This window comes from Rhodamnia argentea, chromosome 9 (assembly GCF_020921035.1).
Source record: "Rhodamnia argentea isolate NSW1041297 chromosome 9, ASM2092103v1, whole genome shotgun sequence".
In the NCBI taxonomy this organism is placed as follows: Eukaryota; Viridiplantae; Streptophyta; class Magnoliopsida; order Myrtales; family Myrtaceae; genus Rhodamnia; species Rhodamnia argentea.
This window is the reverse complement of record NC_063158.1, coordinates 1,030,823-1,045,494: the sequence shown is the minus strand read 5'-3', so window position 1 is coordinate 1,045,494 and position 14,672 is coordinate 1,030,823. Positions and strand designations below refer to the sequence as shown.

At 38.3% G+C, this 14,672-nt stretch overlaps 1 protein-coding gene across 2 annotated transcripts; it reads right to left on the bottom strand.

The window, feature by feature from the left end:
* Nucleotides 1-5,424: 5,424 nt before the first annotated feature.
* LOC115740773 (serine/threonine-protein kinase BLUS1-like) lies at nucleotides 5,425-14,055 on the bottom strand. 2 transcript variants are annotated; one of them, XM_030674360.2, is made up of 21 exons: nucleotides 13,659-14,055; nucleotides 11,913-12,167; nucleotides 11,674-11,798; nucleotides 11,534-11,578; nucleotides 10,967-11,048; nucleotides 10,795-10,863; nucleotides 10,181-10,351; nucleotides 10,032-10,097; nucleotides 9,642-9,710; nucleotides 9,439-9,519; nucleotides 8,935-9,278; nucleotides 7,898-8,034; nucleotides 7,708-7,802; nucleotides 7,601-7,639; nucleotides 7,454-7,513; nucleotides 7,032-7,133; nucleotides 6,870-6,918; nucleotides 6,723-6,778; nucleotides 6,292-6,356; nucleotides 6,147-6,198; nucleotides 5,425-6,052 (listed from the first exon to the last, which is right to left on the bottom strand). In XM_030674360.2, the coding sequence occupies exons 1-21, from the start codon at nucleotides 13,830-13,832 to the stop codon at nucleotides 5,978-5,980; spliced, it is 2,211 nt and encodes a 736-aa protein (XP_030530220.1). In that variant the 5' UTR covers nucleotides 13,833-14,055; the 3' UTR covers nucleotides 5,425-5,977. The 2 variants fall into 2 exon arrangements, with proteins under 2 accessions (XP_030530220.1, XP_030530221.1); XM_030674361.2 differs by lacking the exon at nucleotides 7,601-7,639.
* Between the last annotated feature and the right edge of the window lie 617 nt (nucleotides 14,056-14,672).

Below are 14,672 nucleotides of genomic sequence, written 5' to 3'. Positions count from 1 at the left end.
TCAGGTGACATTCTCAGCTCCTTCATGGACCGTTTCTATCCAATCTTAATGCAGGCAGCCCATGAATATCACAAACTTCAATATAGTTAGCATCACCATATGCACAAACAGAGAACTTCATTCGCAATGGTGCTCCATTCAGCAGCTCCAGTGCTACAGTCAAGAAGCTCTACCTCATTACATTGCAATTAGCACATCCATCTTAGTGATTTAATAGCTTGAGAAACATAAGTTGCATCCATCTCAATGATCAAACAAGTAAGTCTGACATTGTCTTCTCCATGTTAGACGATATTATTTTTCCAGAAGCAGATATACTAGCATCTAAAGACTTATTCAATGATGCTTCTGATGCTAAATCTTGAAGTCCCTTTTGCACTTCACTCCGCTTTGCTTCTAAAGCAAAAGAGGGCTTATCTTTTGGAGTCTGCAGCAAAATCATAAATTGTCATCAATAGATTGTAGCTAATAGAGCAAAACAAAAAAGTTTCTACAGAGTCCTAACAAGAAAGTTATGACCACTAATGAGGAAAGTCTACAAGCAATGCATAGACTCTACAATACTAAAGTATCTACACACATCATTTTAAAACCGGATATATAGAAATCTATAATGGAAAACCGGAGTGAAGTTTGGTCAAATGCAATAGTGATTTTCTGTTTTCTACTTACAGATCCATAAGGTTTTAAAACCAATATATAAAACTTATTTGAGATCATGTGTAATGTCTATCATATCTTAAGATAAGATGTTCAAGCCCTTTTTTTTTTTTGCCCTGTGAAGCTTCCGATCGGTCTCGGTCAGCAAAGAAGCCAGAACCAAATCGACAAGCAAATGAAAATACCCAAAAGAGCAAGTATGTATAATCTATATAGACTCGGTTCAAGCATTCTGTCGAGCATGTTGTATGCGGTTTGCTCGTGTAGTTTATACACAAGTTTAAACTAGCGACTCGCTTCAATCCATCACGATAAGAGCAAATATGTATCTAAATCATCAACTCAACCTTCATCATATGAGATTTTAAACCAACACTTCTTGAAGATTCAGTGTATGTTTTCATTCTAAGAGCAACCAGAATAGCTACTATGGAACTCACCTTCGCACAACTGGACTTCTAACTCCAGACCATGAGAAAATGAAGTGCGTACGTTCTGGAAGTCACCAACAAGGATCGAAAGCTTGTAAATGAGGCGAGATGTAGCAGCCATTGGTGAAGAGAACGCGGGTTTTAGATTTTCTTTCAAAACCCTTTACCCTTTGACAGTCGCCAGCGCTGGTGCCACCGTCGTCGTTCAATTCACGCCGCCGCCTGGTTGCAGACCACCAACCCCCAACGGTGCTTGCTGTGGTAACGCTTCCTCGTTCAAGCAGCAGTCTCTTTTGTCGATAAACGTGGGGAGAAGAAGGTGCGAAGGTTTTGGGATTTTTAATTTAAAGTTAGTCTTTTACTTTATTAAAAAAAAATTGGACAAAAATGCCCCTGTTCCAGTCGCCGGAAACATCATAAGCTCGCTGGCCAGTGAACATTTGACTGGCCAGTGACCTCAGGTCCCTAATTAAAACAAGATTTAGACACTTCTGACTCTTATTTAAAATAAGGTCCACTCCGTACCCTTTTTTGAAAAAATAATGACACTTAGGGTCTTTTTTTTAAATTTTCCCAATTTTCAATCAGTACAATAAACCTACATCTGAGTTTGATAAACTTTTGAGGGAATTTTGTTAAATTTTAAACCTAAACTGAAAATCCTAAAATTTTATCAAAAAGTCGGACTTAAGGATGCCATGTAAGTCATTTCTAAGCATAAGTAGACAATTTTAGGTATAGTTTTGAAAACATCTTAATTGCATTTTTCATAAAGAGGGTTAGGCGTATAGTTGGATCGATTGAAACTCGATTGTATTCAATATGCAAGATTTAGGATTTTCGACGAAGTTTTCCCATACGATAAATAAGTGGCATGAAACTCTACGAGTTCACGTCAATCAAGATATAGATCTAGTAGCCATTCAATAAGTATTACTAAATAATTTTTTTGCCCTAGATAAATTATTCATTCTCATTTCGATATGTCAAGTGCAACATGTGCTAGTTTATATTGGCAGTAGGTTATCTATTTGTAGTAAACTTTTAAACCAATTAAGTCAAACGTTTTCCCAAGGTAAGGTGACCATCTCAAGGGGTCGGTCTCAATTAGCAAAGCATTGGCACGGATGCGACGCGACGAATCCCGCGATCATGCGATGCGCATGCAGTCGAACCGAAGATTGCGCATATAACAAAACCGGGCTAACCATGAAGCCAACATTTTGAGTCATGTAAGCCCCAAAAAAGAAAGTCATGTACAACTTGCATCGAACCCGATACCCTTGAATAGACGTGGCCATTCGGAATCGGGGGCTTGGAACCCGCTCGTTGACCGGCCCGGAACCGGCCTGTTGACCGGACACACGATTCCGACCCGTAAAAAGAAAAGAAAATAAAATAAAATAAAATAAAAGAGGGAGGGAGAGGGGGGGGGGAAGAGCCGTTGCAATTGCGGCGGCCAAATTTAACCCTCCCTCCAAATTTTTTAAAAAAAGTTAAATAACCCCCCCTTCTCTATAAATATTTATCCTCCTCTTTTCATTTTTCTCACAAATCCTCCCAACAATTCTCTCAAATTCTCTCAATCCACTCAATTCTCTCAAAAATAGCAAGTGGAAGTAAAAATACTAGAAAGGCCAAGATGGCGATGGGAGATTCCGACTATCTTCTTCCTAGATATGATCATCGTGAGTATACATATTGGGAAAACGATGACGATAATATCAACGTCGTTCCCATTCCGAACATCGAGCACGTCCCAACACAAAAAGTCTTTATCCTCCTACTTGGTGTCGAAGAAACGTCAACGGCAAATGAGCAAGAACGGAAGGGCCGAGAAAGTACATTTGACTTGTAGCTACACTTTGACATGGTATATGATGAAAGCGAATGTAAGTATAATATAAATTGTACATATTGTTCGCAAACATACAAATTTACCAAAAGAGACAGCTATGGAACATTCCGTCGACATCCGATCAAAAAACATCCAATGCAAGCGGGGATCGACACTAGGCAACAACAAATTTCCAAGTACGCCAATCCTAATTCTCGGTCTTTATTCCGTTACACCGATGTACTTTATAAACAAACATTAACTGAATATGTTACCCTTAATCATGCTCCGTTTAATACTGGTGAAAATTTTAATTTGAAATATTTGATAAATCTTTGCGTTGGCTCATAAGCACCAACTATTCCGAAAACTACTCTTAAACGCGAACTTTTGCATCTTTATAAAAAACAAAAAAATCTTTAGCAAAATTTTTTGCGAAATTCAATGGACATGTGCATTTATGTAGCGATATTTGGAGTGATCCTTGGCAAATTCATTCTTATATGGGTGTCACATGTCATTGGATAGGTGACAACTTGACATTCAAACAAGACTTATTGCATTTCGAGTTTTTGATGAAAAATATTCAGCTCATAATATTTATAAAATAATTAGGCAAGTTTTAGAAGAATATAATTTGATAAATAAAATATTTTCAATTGGTTTTGATAATGCTGTCGCAAATACCGCTTCCATTCCCGATTTAGAAAATATTTGTAAACCCTCTTTTGGCAAACAATTTTTTCACATTGGATGTGTTTGCCATGTTTTAAATTTATGTGTACAAGATGGTTTACGAACTCTTGAGACTTCTCTCTCCCAATAAAGGGTACAATTAAATTTTTATGAAGTCGTGTCCATTTTATGAAAGCATGGGGAAAATTTTCTAAACAACATGGGAGAATGGTAAAAAGGTTTCCAAAAGATATTCTGAGTTGTTGGAATTCCACCTACGAGTTGTTTTGTCAAACTTTTGATTACAAAGATTTATTATGAATGTTTATTTCGCAAAATATTCCCGAAATTACTTTACTTCCACAACATTAGGACGTTTGCAAAAATATTTTAGAAATTTTGAAAAGTTTTAATGATGCTAATAATACTTTATTTGATATTTATTATCCTACTACGCATTTATTTTTAATAGAGTGTGTTAATATTTGTGGTGTTTTTAGTGAATATGAAAAAGACACCGAATTAGCTCGGACTATTTTAGTAATGCGAGAAAAATCATTGCATTATTATTTCAAAATTTCTCTTGTCTATTTAGTTAGTGTTGTTTTTTATTCACGTATTAAATTAGATGGTTTACTAGATTATCCGAATGTGCATTATTATAATTTTTTACATTTGAAAAATGCAATAGGTATTGCAAATATACAAGGAGAGGTTAAAGAAACTATAGTAGTATTATATGGAGAATTTTGTAGTAGTTATGGTTTAAGTTATTGTGGATCTTTACAAACTATCGCCTCACGAAACGAAACTAGTGGTTCACTTAGTAGAGGGTACAATATGCTCAAGAGTAGACAAAACAAAAAGGGCCAACATATAGTATTTCCGAATTAGAAAAATATTTAATCACTCAATTTGAGTTTCGTGATGCCGAATATAGTACAGATTTCCAAATCTTGAAGTGGTGGAAGAATCACTCAATCGATTACTCAATCCTCGCCCTCATCACTCGCGAGATATTAGCAACTATTTCTTCAACGGTTGCGGTTGAACAATCATTTAGCGTTGGAGGATTAGTTTTGGACTCTTGCCGTTCAAGATTAAGTCCGGAGTCCGTGGAAGCTCAAGCTTGTATCGACGATTGAACGAATGCTAGATTTCGACACCAAGAAATGGATCGAGAACATGAATTCTTTAGTGAGAATTGTGGAGATACCACCGGCACGAATACCACAACGGGTAACAACGATTGACGATGAGGTAAGTTTGGGTTATCAAAGGTAAAAAAAATACATGGATTTTAATTCTTCTATCCTTAAAAAGATATGAAGACGTTTAATGATAATTTATTAATTTCAAGCCCATTTCTCCTCTTTTTTTTTTCCAATTTTTATTATAATGTACAATTTGATTATAATTTATAATGTTTATTTCATTATTTATTATTTTAAAAATTAAATTTTAAAAACGAAATCGGAACCGGCTTGAAACCTCTAGTTCCACCTTTTGTAGAAACCGGAACCGCCGGTTCATGAATGGAAACGTCTACCCTTGACAGATAGACATCAAGCTTCAAACCACACTAATAAAACAATAGGGAGAGGTGATATCTCCGGATTCTCATAATCTAATCACCTGATATGATGAAACATTTCATTTGCTGAGCATCGGCGGAGAATTCAATCATCCAATACTCTACATCGTCTCACGAAATCCACCTTTTATGCAATGATCCGTCCGAATTGGAAGAACACAACCGACAGTTGACACGACGATAGAATCGACATAACCGTGAAGCACCTCATTCCTAAGCGGTTTTAATCAAATGGGAAGCCATCAGTAGGCGTGTCAGTATTTCATTTATTCATCAATATTACAGCACAAAATGTATTAAACACGACAACAAAATCCGTAGTCATTACAAAGAATGACAGGGAACGAAACAGCAGATACAACTCTCTACAAACCCAACCTATACAATCTCTCTTTTGCTAAGCAGATGAACTTGAAATATCATGGTTGAACATATTGATACGGACTACAGGACACAAAAATACAGAATATCAACCCAGGACTTGATTCCCCTCATGGCCACTGCGAAAGAATTCTTTCTGCAGAACAAGGAAAGTCCTTACATAAATTTAATGCTTAACCCCGAACAGCCCGTCATCTTCGCTGGTTTGACAGATTGTGGTTGATGTGTCTGAGATTGAACATAGTTGTACAGGGAGAAACTTGGGATGCTTGCTATGTTGCTTTCTCGCGCTAATGTGCCCAAGTCTTTTCAAAGGGACAAAGAGTGAGACCGTTTCCTGTGTGATTTACAGTTGGTAGCTGAAATGTACATAGTGACACAAATTTCCATGAACCCAGATCAAATCTCAGCATCCCCTTCGCTTTGACCACCATTCTCTTCCGGGATGGATAACGTGCTTAGCTGCTGTTGCAACTGGAATGAAAAATTAACTGATTAGTTCCACGCAAAGACTCTTGAAAAGGTTACTAGAATTGGGAGAGTCGAATACAAACTTGAGTTCACTCACCTGCATGTGTTTTGACTTCTCAGCAGTCAATTCTTCGGTCAAGGTGGCCATCCTGTAGATATAGAGAGGCAATTCGTCAAAACTTGAAAACAGAAGGTGAACTTACGATATCAATCAATCGATATCCAGATTGGTGATGACAAACCTAGCTTGAAGTTCTGAGATCTTGAGTAGCAATATGCGTTCCCTCTGAGAAGCTGCCGAATCAGCCTACCAAACAAGCAGCTGAATCAGAAATGAAAGAGAGGAATGCTTGTTTCAGAACTGATTAGGATCCAGAATTGCCATTTGATTGGTACTAAATCCGGGGAAGACTTCTTAGAAAAAATCTTAAGTGAGAGAGCTCTTCTGGAAAAATGGCGACTACATCCATCAGGCAGAAGCATTTAATTTGATAGAAGCATGCTGTATGGCCCTCTAAAATCTTACTATGGCTTGAACATAAGTTGACAAAAGTATTCCTGACAGCAAAATAAAAAAGAGCACCAGCACAAGAGACACAGACATCCAAAATACAAGCAAAATATCATGTTTCTGGGCAAAGAAAATGGCAAAGAAGGGATTAAGAGATTTTACGATTCCATTGTTTTCCAAACTGCGAGGCAACGGGGGCAACTTTCCATTTTGAGTAGCTGAAACAGATAAAAGCAAATCTGAAGTTAATTCTCAAATACTTCATGAATATTTACCGAGTACATAGAAAAACACAAATCATTCACTTACCATCAAACTCAGCAGTTTGGAAGCTATTCAGCAAACTCATAATTAGCTCCTATCATCACAAACAGAGTAACACAGATTTTAGAGGAGGTCAAAACAGTCACAATATAGCCATTCCAACACAGAAAAAACACAGAACACAAACTCAATTGCTTGTAACTGTACCTGTTGCAAGGAGGTTTGCAGGAAAAGATTCTGAAGATGAGGCATTATGACACTTGCAGGCAAACTGCTGCAGTTGAACTCTTTTGAAGACTGACAATTAGGCTGTTAAAGAAGAGAAAGAGCAACTGTTATAGCTTAAAACTCCAGCAAAGCTGACCATATCTTATGTGTCTACTTCATAATGTGGACATGAAATAGTCCAGATATTCCTGCTGAAATCAGTACTGCGAGTTAAGAGTGCCAGCACACATCTACCAGGGGAAAAATTTTCTCTGTAAAAGCACGAGAAAATCAACTATCTTTAAAATAGAAGATTCAGTAACATTTGGTTTTGTTTTCTCTGAAGAATATTATCGAAGTTCATATAAGACTGTCTACTAGATTAGTCAGCATGTTTGAAAGAGTCAGATATGAAGACAAACCATTTGCCTGGATTCAAATATCCACTCCCCAACGCTGGCAGATTTTCTTAGAGGCGATCCCTGCAAAATACAGGAGGGAAGTTCTATTCAAAAGTTCTAAGGTGTACAATGTGAAGAACCACACCACAACAGCACTCCACCAGGTACCTGTGAAGATCGACGTGGAACTGCACCTAATGGAATATCCTATTGAAATATTCTTAGTTAGCAGGAGTCATGTGTTACAACGAAACACTATTTTTACAGAGTAATACCTTTACAAGATCCAAATTTTCAGATGTCACTGAAAATCGTCCTTTAATCTGCACCAAGTTAGCCTTCGTCTTTTCATCCATAGAGTCTCTAAATCCTGTCACAGTAGAAATACTTATAGAAGTAATGAAAGTTGCAGCAGGTGTTCACAGTGCAAGTATGAGCAATGAGAATATTACACGGCTTCAGTACCTCCGGAAGATTTTATGGGAGCTGACAAACTGTTAGCTGAAGCTCGATTGGGGAGCATTAGAGGACCACTAAAGCTCGGTGCCCTTCGCGCTTCAGACTTAGCTCTTTCTGTCACTTGTAAAGTTTCGCCCTCACCCCTGTTAACAATATAAAAAGGCGAACTTACCTCCACATTCAAAAACTCAAAGATGCAAGTTTGATATGATCTGACAGTAATTAGCTCCAGAGACTATTTTCATTTTAGACGACCATGCAATGTGCAAGTCCTTTGATAAGTAGAGATTTGATAATGAACTTGAAACTTCAGTAATTTCATCAACCCAAACAATAAGGTAAAAGAAGTAATTGGAGTCCTTTGAAGCAAAAGAGAAGCAAAAGAGACGACTTTCAAGTCATACCCGCTGACATGTACTACTAGTATTTTCCTAAGCACATGAAGTTGTTAATAAAGTGGAAAGAAAAGTAAGCAAAGCTCAGAAGGGACATCCCTTTCTTCTCTCTTTTTTCGGTGAACTGAAAACAGTATATTGGAGGTCAACATCCATCAGGCCCTCATTGCATCCAACCCTCAAAAGGTATCCTCCAACTCACTAGAGGGGAGCAGCGTCACTCAAACCAAGGACTTGGCCGAGGAAAAAAGTGTGTCAACCCTCAGGCTACCACCCTGAATACAAAATGCAACCCGCAATTGTAGGGCTAAAACCTATGAAATTGTATTAACTCTTGTTTTGGGCAAAGAAAATTGTATTGACTTGATTGGACTAAATTTTTTCACCTGGCACATACAGATTGAAAAGACAAACATCAAAAGATCACTGGATCAATACTGAAAGCGGCTGACACACCATAGGCAGCTTTGTAACATAATGCATCAACAAGCAGACCTCCTTCGCAAATAACTAATGCTTTAAATTGGTAGTCAATGGGTAAATTAATGGACTAACATGATAGCTGCTGAATATACAAAAAGCAAATAGCATTCTGATTCAAAATTCAAATGTTGCTCCAGTAATGTTCATTGAAAATTCAGGACCAACCTTTCAGAAGTTCGGATTTTATCAGAAAGTGAATGGCCGAGCACCACATTTTGCATGAGAGGCCCACTATGAGTTTGACGACTCTTCATTGTCTGAGATTTAACCTTGGCCTTTAAATCCATTTCCGATGTTGATGGCATCATCTCATTGCGACCATTTTTCTTCAAACTAACCTTTCCAGGACGAGCAAATTCCACAAGATCACTTTGGTGAATCTTCCCCTTTCTATTTAAGCACTCAGTTGATGGTACCTCATCCCCGTTTAAGTTTCCTTTGCTTTCAGCTGGTAGTAATTCACTGCTGGTGCCCAGTTGGCCCAAGGAAGATCTGCAATCATTTGAATCCTGTTGAAGCAATGAAAGATAACAAATCACCTGAGCACAAAAAAGAAACAAATGTCCACACAAGCAGTATAACCAACTTTTAGACACCAAGAATGAGAATGAACAACCTCAAAACTAGGAAAAATATCAGATAAAGTGAATAATACTAAAGCTGCATGACCTTATCACAGGCAGAGGTTGTAGATGTCTTTATCATCTCATCCTCTTCCTTATCCTCAGGGAGGTCATCATCATCTCTAATCTAGTAAATCCAGAACAACAAACAACATTTATTTTGTTAGCTGATCACATAGACAAACAAAATCTAGCTTATTAATCAACTAAAGGTGGATATACTTAGTTACACGCAAAGAGAAGTCATACCATTGATGCTTGGGCTTTTAAATCCTCAATATCAAAATTCCAGGCACTGACTCCTCTGTTGTACTCGCTCTGAAACAGTAACCCTCTAAAGTTAATAGAGCTACCAAAGTGCCCTATGAACAGACACCTCCCAAGGTCCAAATTAAGCATGCAAATAATAACACTTAACCGTACGTGGACCAGCCGGCATTAATTGTAGAATGGGCAGAATAAAGTACTATAAACAGCTGAGACACATTTATTTACAACCATCAAAACCAACTTAATCAAATTATGAATTATCATTATGTAGCTACATAATGGTTCGCGATGTGCATTCCCTTCTCTTTGATTAAATATGCAACATAACTGCATTGCGATGTGCTCCTTGTTTTAGATAATTTTTCTCACCTGTGATAATGCTTCTTGCTCTGCTGATGGCATTTTCTTTAGAGCTAATTGTGCAGCATCTTTAAGCTGAAATACTTCAGCATAGTAGTCAAACAATGTTCCAGACAAAGAAATGCAACAAGCTTGATCATGGCAGCGTAGCATCCTACCTGCAAAGCCTTAACACGATTCCATAGTGGGGGCAAGTCGGCGCATAATTTTTTCAAAGAAACTTCTGGAGGCTTAGCCTGCTTGAAAAATGAGTGTTTCAACAGTTTCTCAGCAGTCGGCCTCTTCGTTTGATCTTTCACTAGGCACATGGCAACCATCTCTTTGAAAAGCTGATGACAACTGGAAAACCTCCAATCAGAAGAGTACTTACAAAGAGAACCCAACATGGTTACTGATCAGCACTGAGACGTTGGACTCCAATTTGGTTAATCCAAGAAACCATATAGAGATTTAATTGACTTTCTCAACTAATAATTAATGGCTGAGTTACACCTATGAAACAGCACCATTAAAAGTCAAAGACCAATCAATATCAATGGAAACTGCGTATCAAAGATAAGACTTCCGCCCACCAAAGGCTATTGGTGGAAAGCCACCCATTAATGAAGGAGTCTTGGCACCCTCAAAACTAGACTCTCCTATTTCCTCTTTCCATACACAACTAAATCTGGACAAGAAAATTAATTTATTTTTCTTTCTCTTGCATTCAGAAAAAGATTAATCCGCATGCTCTCATTCTTATCAGGTTCTGTCCAGAAAGAAGTGCCAGTACCTTTGAAAATTTTTTATCTCGATCATAGTCAAGGCCAGGTGGTGCATTTTGAATGGTCATCAGCAGAACCTTAAGCAGGAAAATAACATGTCAGGAGCAAATCCTAGAAATCTTCAATAGCTCATAAATCTGCACATTCATACAGGCATTGGAACCCCTATAAGCAAATAACCTTCATAGGAGGGTATTTTGAAAAAGGTGCATGACCATGAGCCAATTCCAGTGCAGTTATTCCAAATGACCAAATGTCAGCCCTGCGCATGTTGGGAAATGGTAACCAAAAAGAACAGAAATGATATCTCACTTTGACGATGAGAAAAGATATTCTCAGTAATCAAGATCAAGTCAAAGGATAGCCCAAAGCAGGCCTTTCAGAGCAATTGATTGAACAATTTTCTAATTACCCGGGAAATTATTGTACAAGGCCAATCAAAAGTTAAATTGCCTTATTTTTGTGCACATGACACTCGAGCATAATCCTGTTTCTGAGAAACAAATAAATCCAAATGCATTCTTACATCTCTAAGCTAAGGAATTCATCATACTTTTACCCTCATTCAACTAGAAAATTCCGTGTCAAGATAGATAGTAGCTTTCAAATAGTTAATCCTATGGACCTACAGCGACTCCTTTTAGCAAAACTATGACAACAATGAAGCCACATAAGCTGATGTAGTGGCAATATCTTCTTGGAATTTTCCTCCAGAAACACTTCTTTACAAAAGAACAGAAAACTCACTTGGAATTATATCCACTCCCAGGCTGTAGAACCTCTGGTGCCATCCTATAAGCATAGTTCGAGTTAAAAAGCAGTGGTTTAATCTTAAAAAATAAGCAATGATGAAATACACAGAAAATGTCGCCAGAAGCATAACTTACCAACAGGGAGTCCCTACGAAAGTATTTCTAGAACGCTGTCTCTCTCCTGTATCAAACATGCATGCTGAAACACCAAAATCAGCTAGCTTTACAACCCCATTGGTATCAAGTAGTATATTTCCTGCCTGCAAGTATTGAAGAATAACTTATTTCCAAATGAGTTAAGCACTAATTGAAGTGGTGAAAATAAACGGAACGTGAAACCATCTAGAAGAGTCAAATTATGTATTAAAACTCACCTTGACATCTCGATGTATATGCCCCTGTCGATGGAGGTACTCTAGAGCCTTCAAAGTCTCTTTAAGTATGGTACAAATAGCAGCTTCTTCAAATCCATCCGGGTATGCAATCTTCATGAGATGTAAACATGACCCCTCAGCCATAAATGGCATAACTACCCATAAATTACGATCGACCACAAATGAGCAGTATGCTTTTATGACATTTGGATGGTCTATCAAAGACATTGTTTGAGCCTCCCTACGTATATCATCCTGCAAAAAATTGACGCCACAACAGTATTACTTTTGATAAAAAAATGCATGGGGCATGCAATATCAAGTGCATTCCTTAATCTCGCCAAATAGTACCCATACAAATCTAAGTCAACCAGAAAGGATTACATAACACAGACCCATGCTAAGAGAATCTATCGTATGATTGGTTCAGCAATGGATTGGCAAACAATATGCAGATGATTATAGCCCGACAAGACAACAAGTAACAACGTTTGATTTGGTAGTGTATATCAGCGAATGTTTTCTGATGCTGACACAGAAGATGGAGAAACACATAAAAACTGATGCAAAATTATAAAGGAATACCATCACTTTAAGAAGGACTTCAGCCTATCCTTCCATAGAGTGGTAAACATGACCATGGTTATCCATATAGTAGACTTATAGTAAATTTGATGGCCTCAAATTCTAAATATAAATTCTCTGTACTGATTATGGGTGAGCAAATCATCCACGTTTCGGTAGAATCCTGGGAGTATCAATTTCAAGTCCTCAAATGCTAAAGCATAAATGTCTTCATTCTTAGATCTTGGCTTGTCCAAGTTCCATTCTTTTTGCTGTTGTCTATGACTCTTGACAAGCCGTACCAGCTATGACTAATCAACAACCATCAATAGTTATGGAAATTAAGAAGAAGAAGCCACTGATACTTTCTAAAAGGTAAAAACAGATGCAACAGTTCGAAACCCCAACTTTCCAACATATCAAACATGAAATCATCAACTGCTCATCTGTCAAGTAGCTAGCAAGCAACTTTAATAAACTGGATCAGGAATTCATATACAATTGTTAGACGGTACTAACTTTGAACAACACTTTCACACAATATAGATAGGATATTACATACTTTAACAAAACACGAATGAAAACATAAGTAAGATGACCGACAAAAAAGAATACGACTACTAGCTCCTTCATCTATTCTATCTCCTCAATCACAATCATTTGGTGTCATCTTTTTCCCAATAAATAACCAGATAATTGTAGACAGCCCCTAAAATCTCTATCTCCCAAGATCATATTACAGCAATCTGTTTACCAGTTATAGTCAGCTCAGCAAGTTTGATTTCACGAGATCACAAGACATGCGATGGACTGAAACAGGGACGATGGACATGATTCTCGGTGATGTTCTGATTTAATTGGATTCCACCAAGAGACAAATGGAGTTTCCTTCAACTATCGAACCGAATCATAAAATGTTTTCATCAATTCAATCAGCACCAGATCTCCTTCCCCCGCGTCTACCCCGTACCCATTCTATCGAGATCTGAACCAACAAAAAGTTTCGAACAATGCATCGAATTCAGTTCAGTGACCCCATCTCATCTCTCAACAAGACAAAAGCGGATCGAATCTACTCCACAAGTTCACATACATCACTCAATTAGTACTTCAAGCGAGAAGTAAAATATCGCATCTAAGCTGCAACTAGCGGAAAGAGCTGAGAAGCGGTAGGAAACCGACCAGATTGCTGTTGCATCGATCGAGATCCAAGCACTTGACCGCGACGACCTCATTGAGGGGGAGGTAGATCGCCCTATACACTGTGGCACTGGCCCCATAGCCGACCTCCTCGAGAAGCTTGTAGTCGCTCGGATTCGCAGAGTAAGCCCTCGGATTCACTCCCATCCTCCCCATAAACCCTAACCAAATCGAATCGAATCGAACCGGGCCGACTTCACGGCCAGGCGCGCCGAGATCGAGAGCTGCAAAAACCGTCGCGATCGAGGTTACTAGTTTGGACTCGAAATGGAGACTAGGGCAAGGAGTGACGAGTCTTCGGAGGTTTCTGCTGGTGAGGATGCGTTGACCGCCATGAGAAGCGATGGAGAAAAAGGAAAGACATGAGAGAGAGAGAGAGATCCTTCGTGTTCTGGGCTTGTTGAGGATGGGGCAAGCTCGGGGGGTCGGGCTGCCATGCTGACGTGGCTCGGCTGCTGCGTGACTGGGATGTCGACACGTGGAGTGGACGTCGCGCCGGGACGGCTAGGGCCCGCAATTCCTTGGTGGTTTTTTTTTTTTTTTTAATCAGCCTTATATTTAACTCCCCTCATTCTATTTCTTGACAGAAGTGAGAGTCGAACCAATACCTATCATACTAACATCTCCACTCCCCATTCTCTTTATCAATAAGACGGCTTATCTATCGATAGTGATTTTATTTAGATGATTCGGATTCCGTGCATTGCAATGAGATCGCCGTCGCATCTATTCGAAGTGATTTCTTTGTCAATTCTCCCTCCTACCTTGAAAAGTTATTTAATCGAAAATACCGCAATATATAAATTTATTTGATTATCGATAAACAGATTCGCATATGATTTGTTAGTAATTTTTTTTGGAGTATAGACTTTTTTTTTTAATGATGCGTAAAAGAATTGCTTCACCAAATGTCACATAGGTTTTTGCTTTCAAAGTCAGGCCCATTAACACTCACCATATGTGACATAGGTTTTGTTTTCAAAATCAGGCCCATCA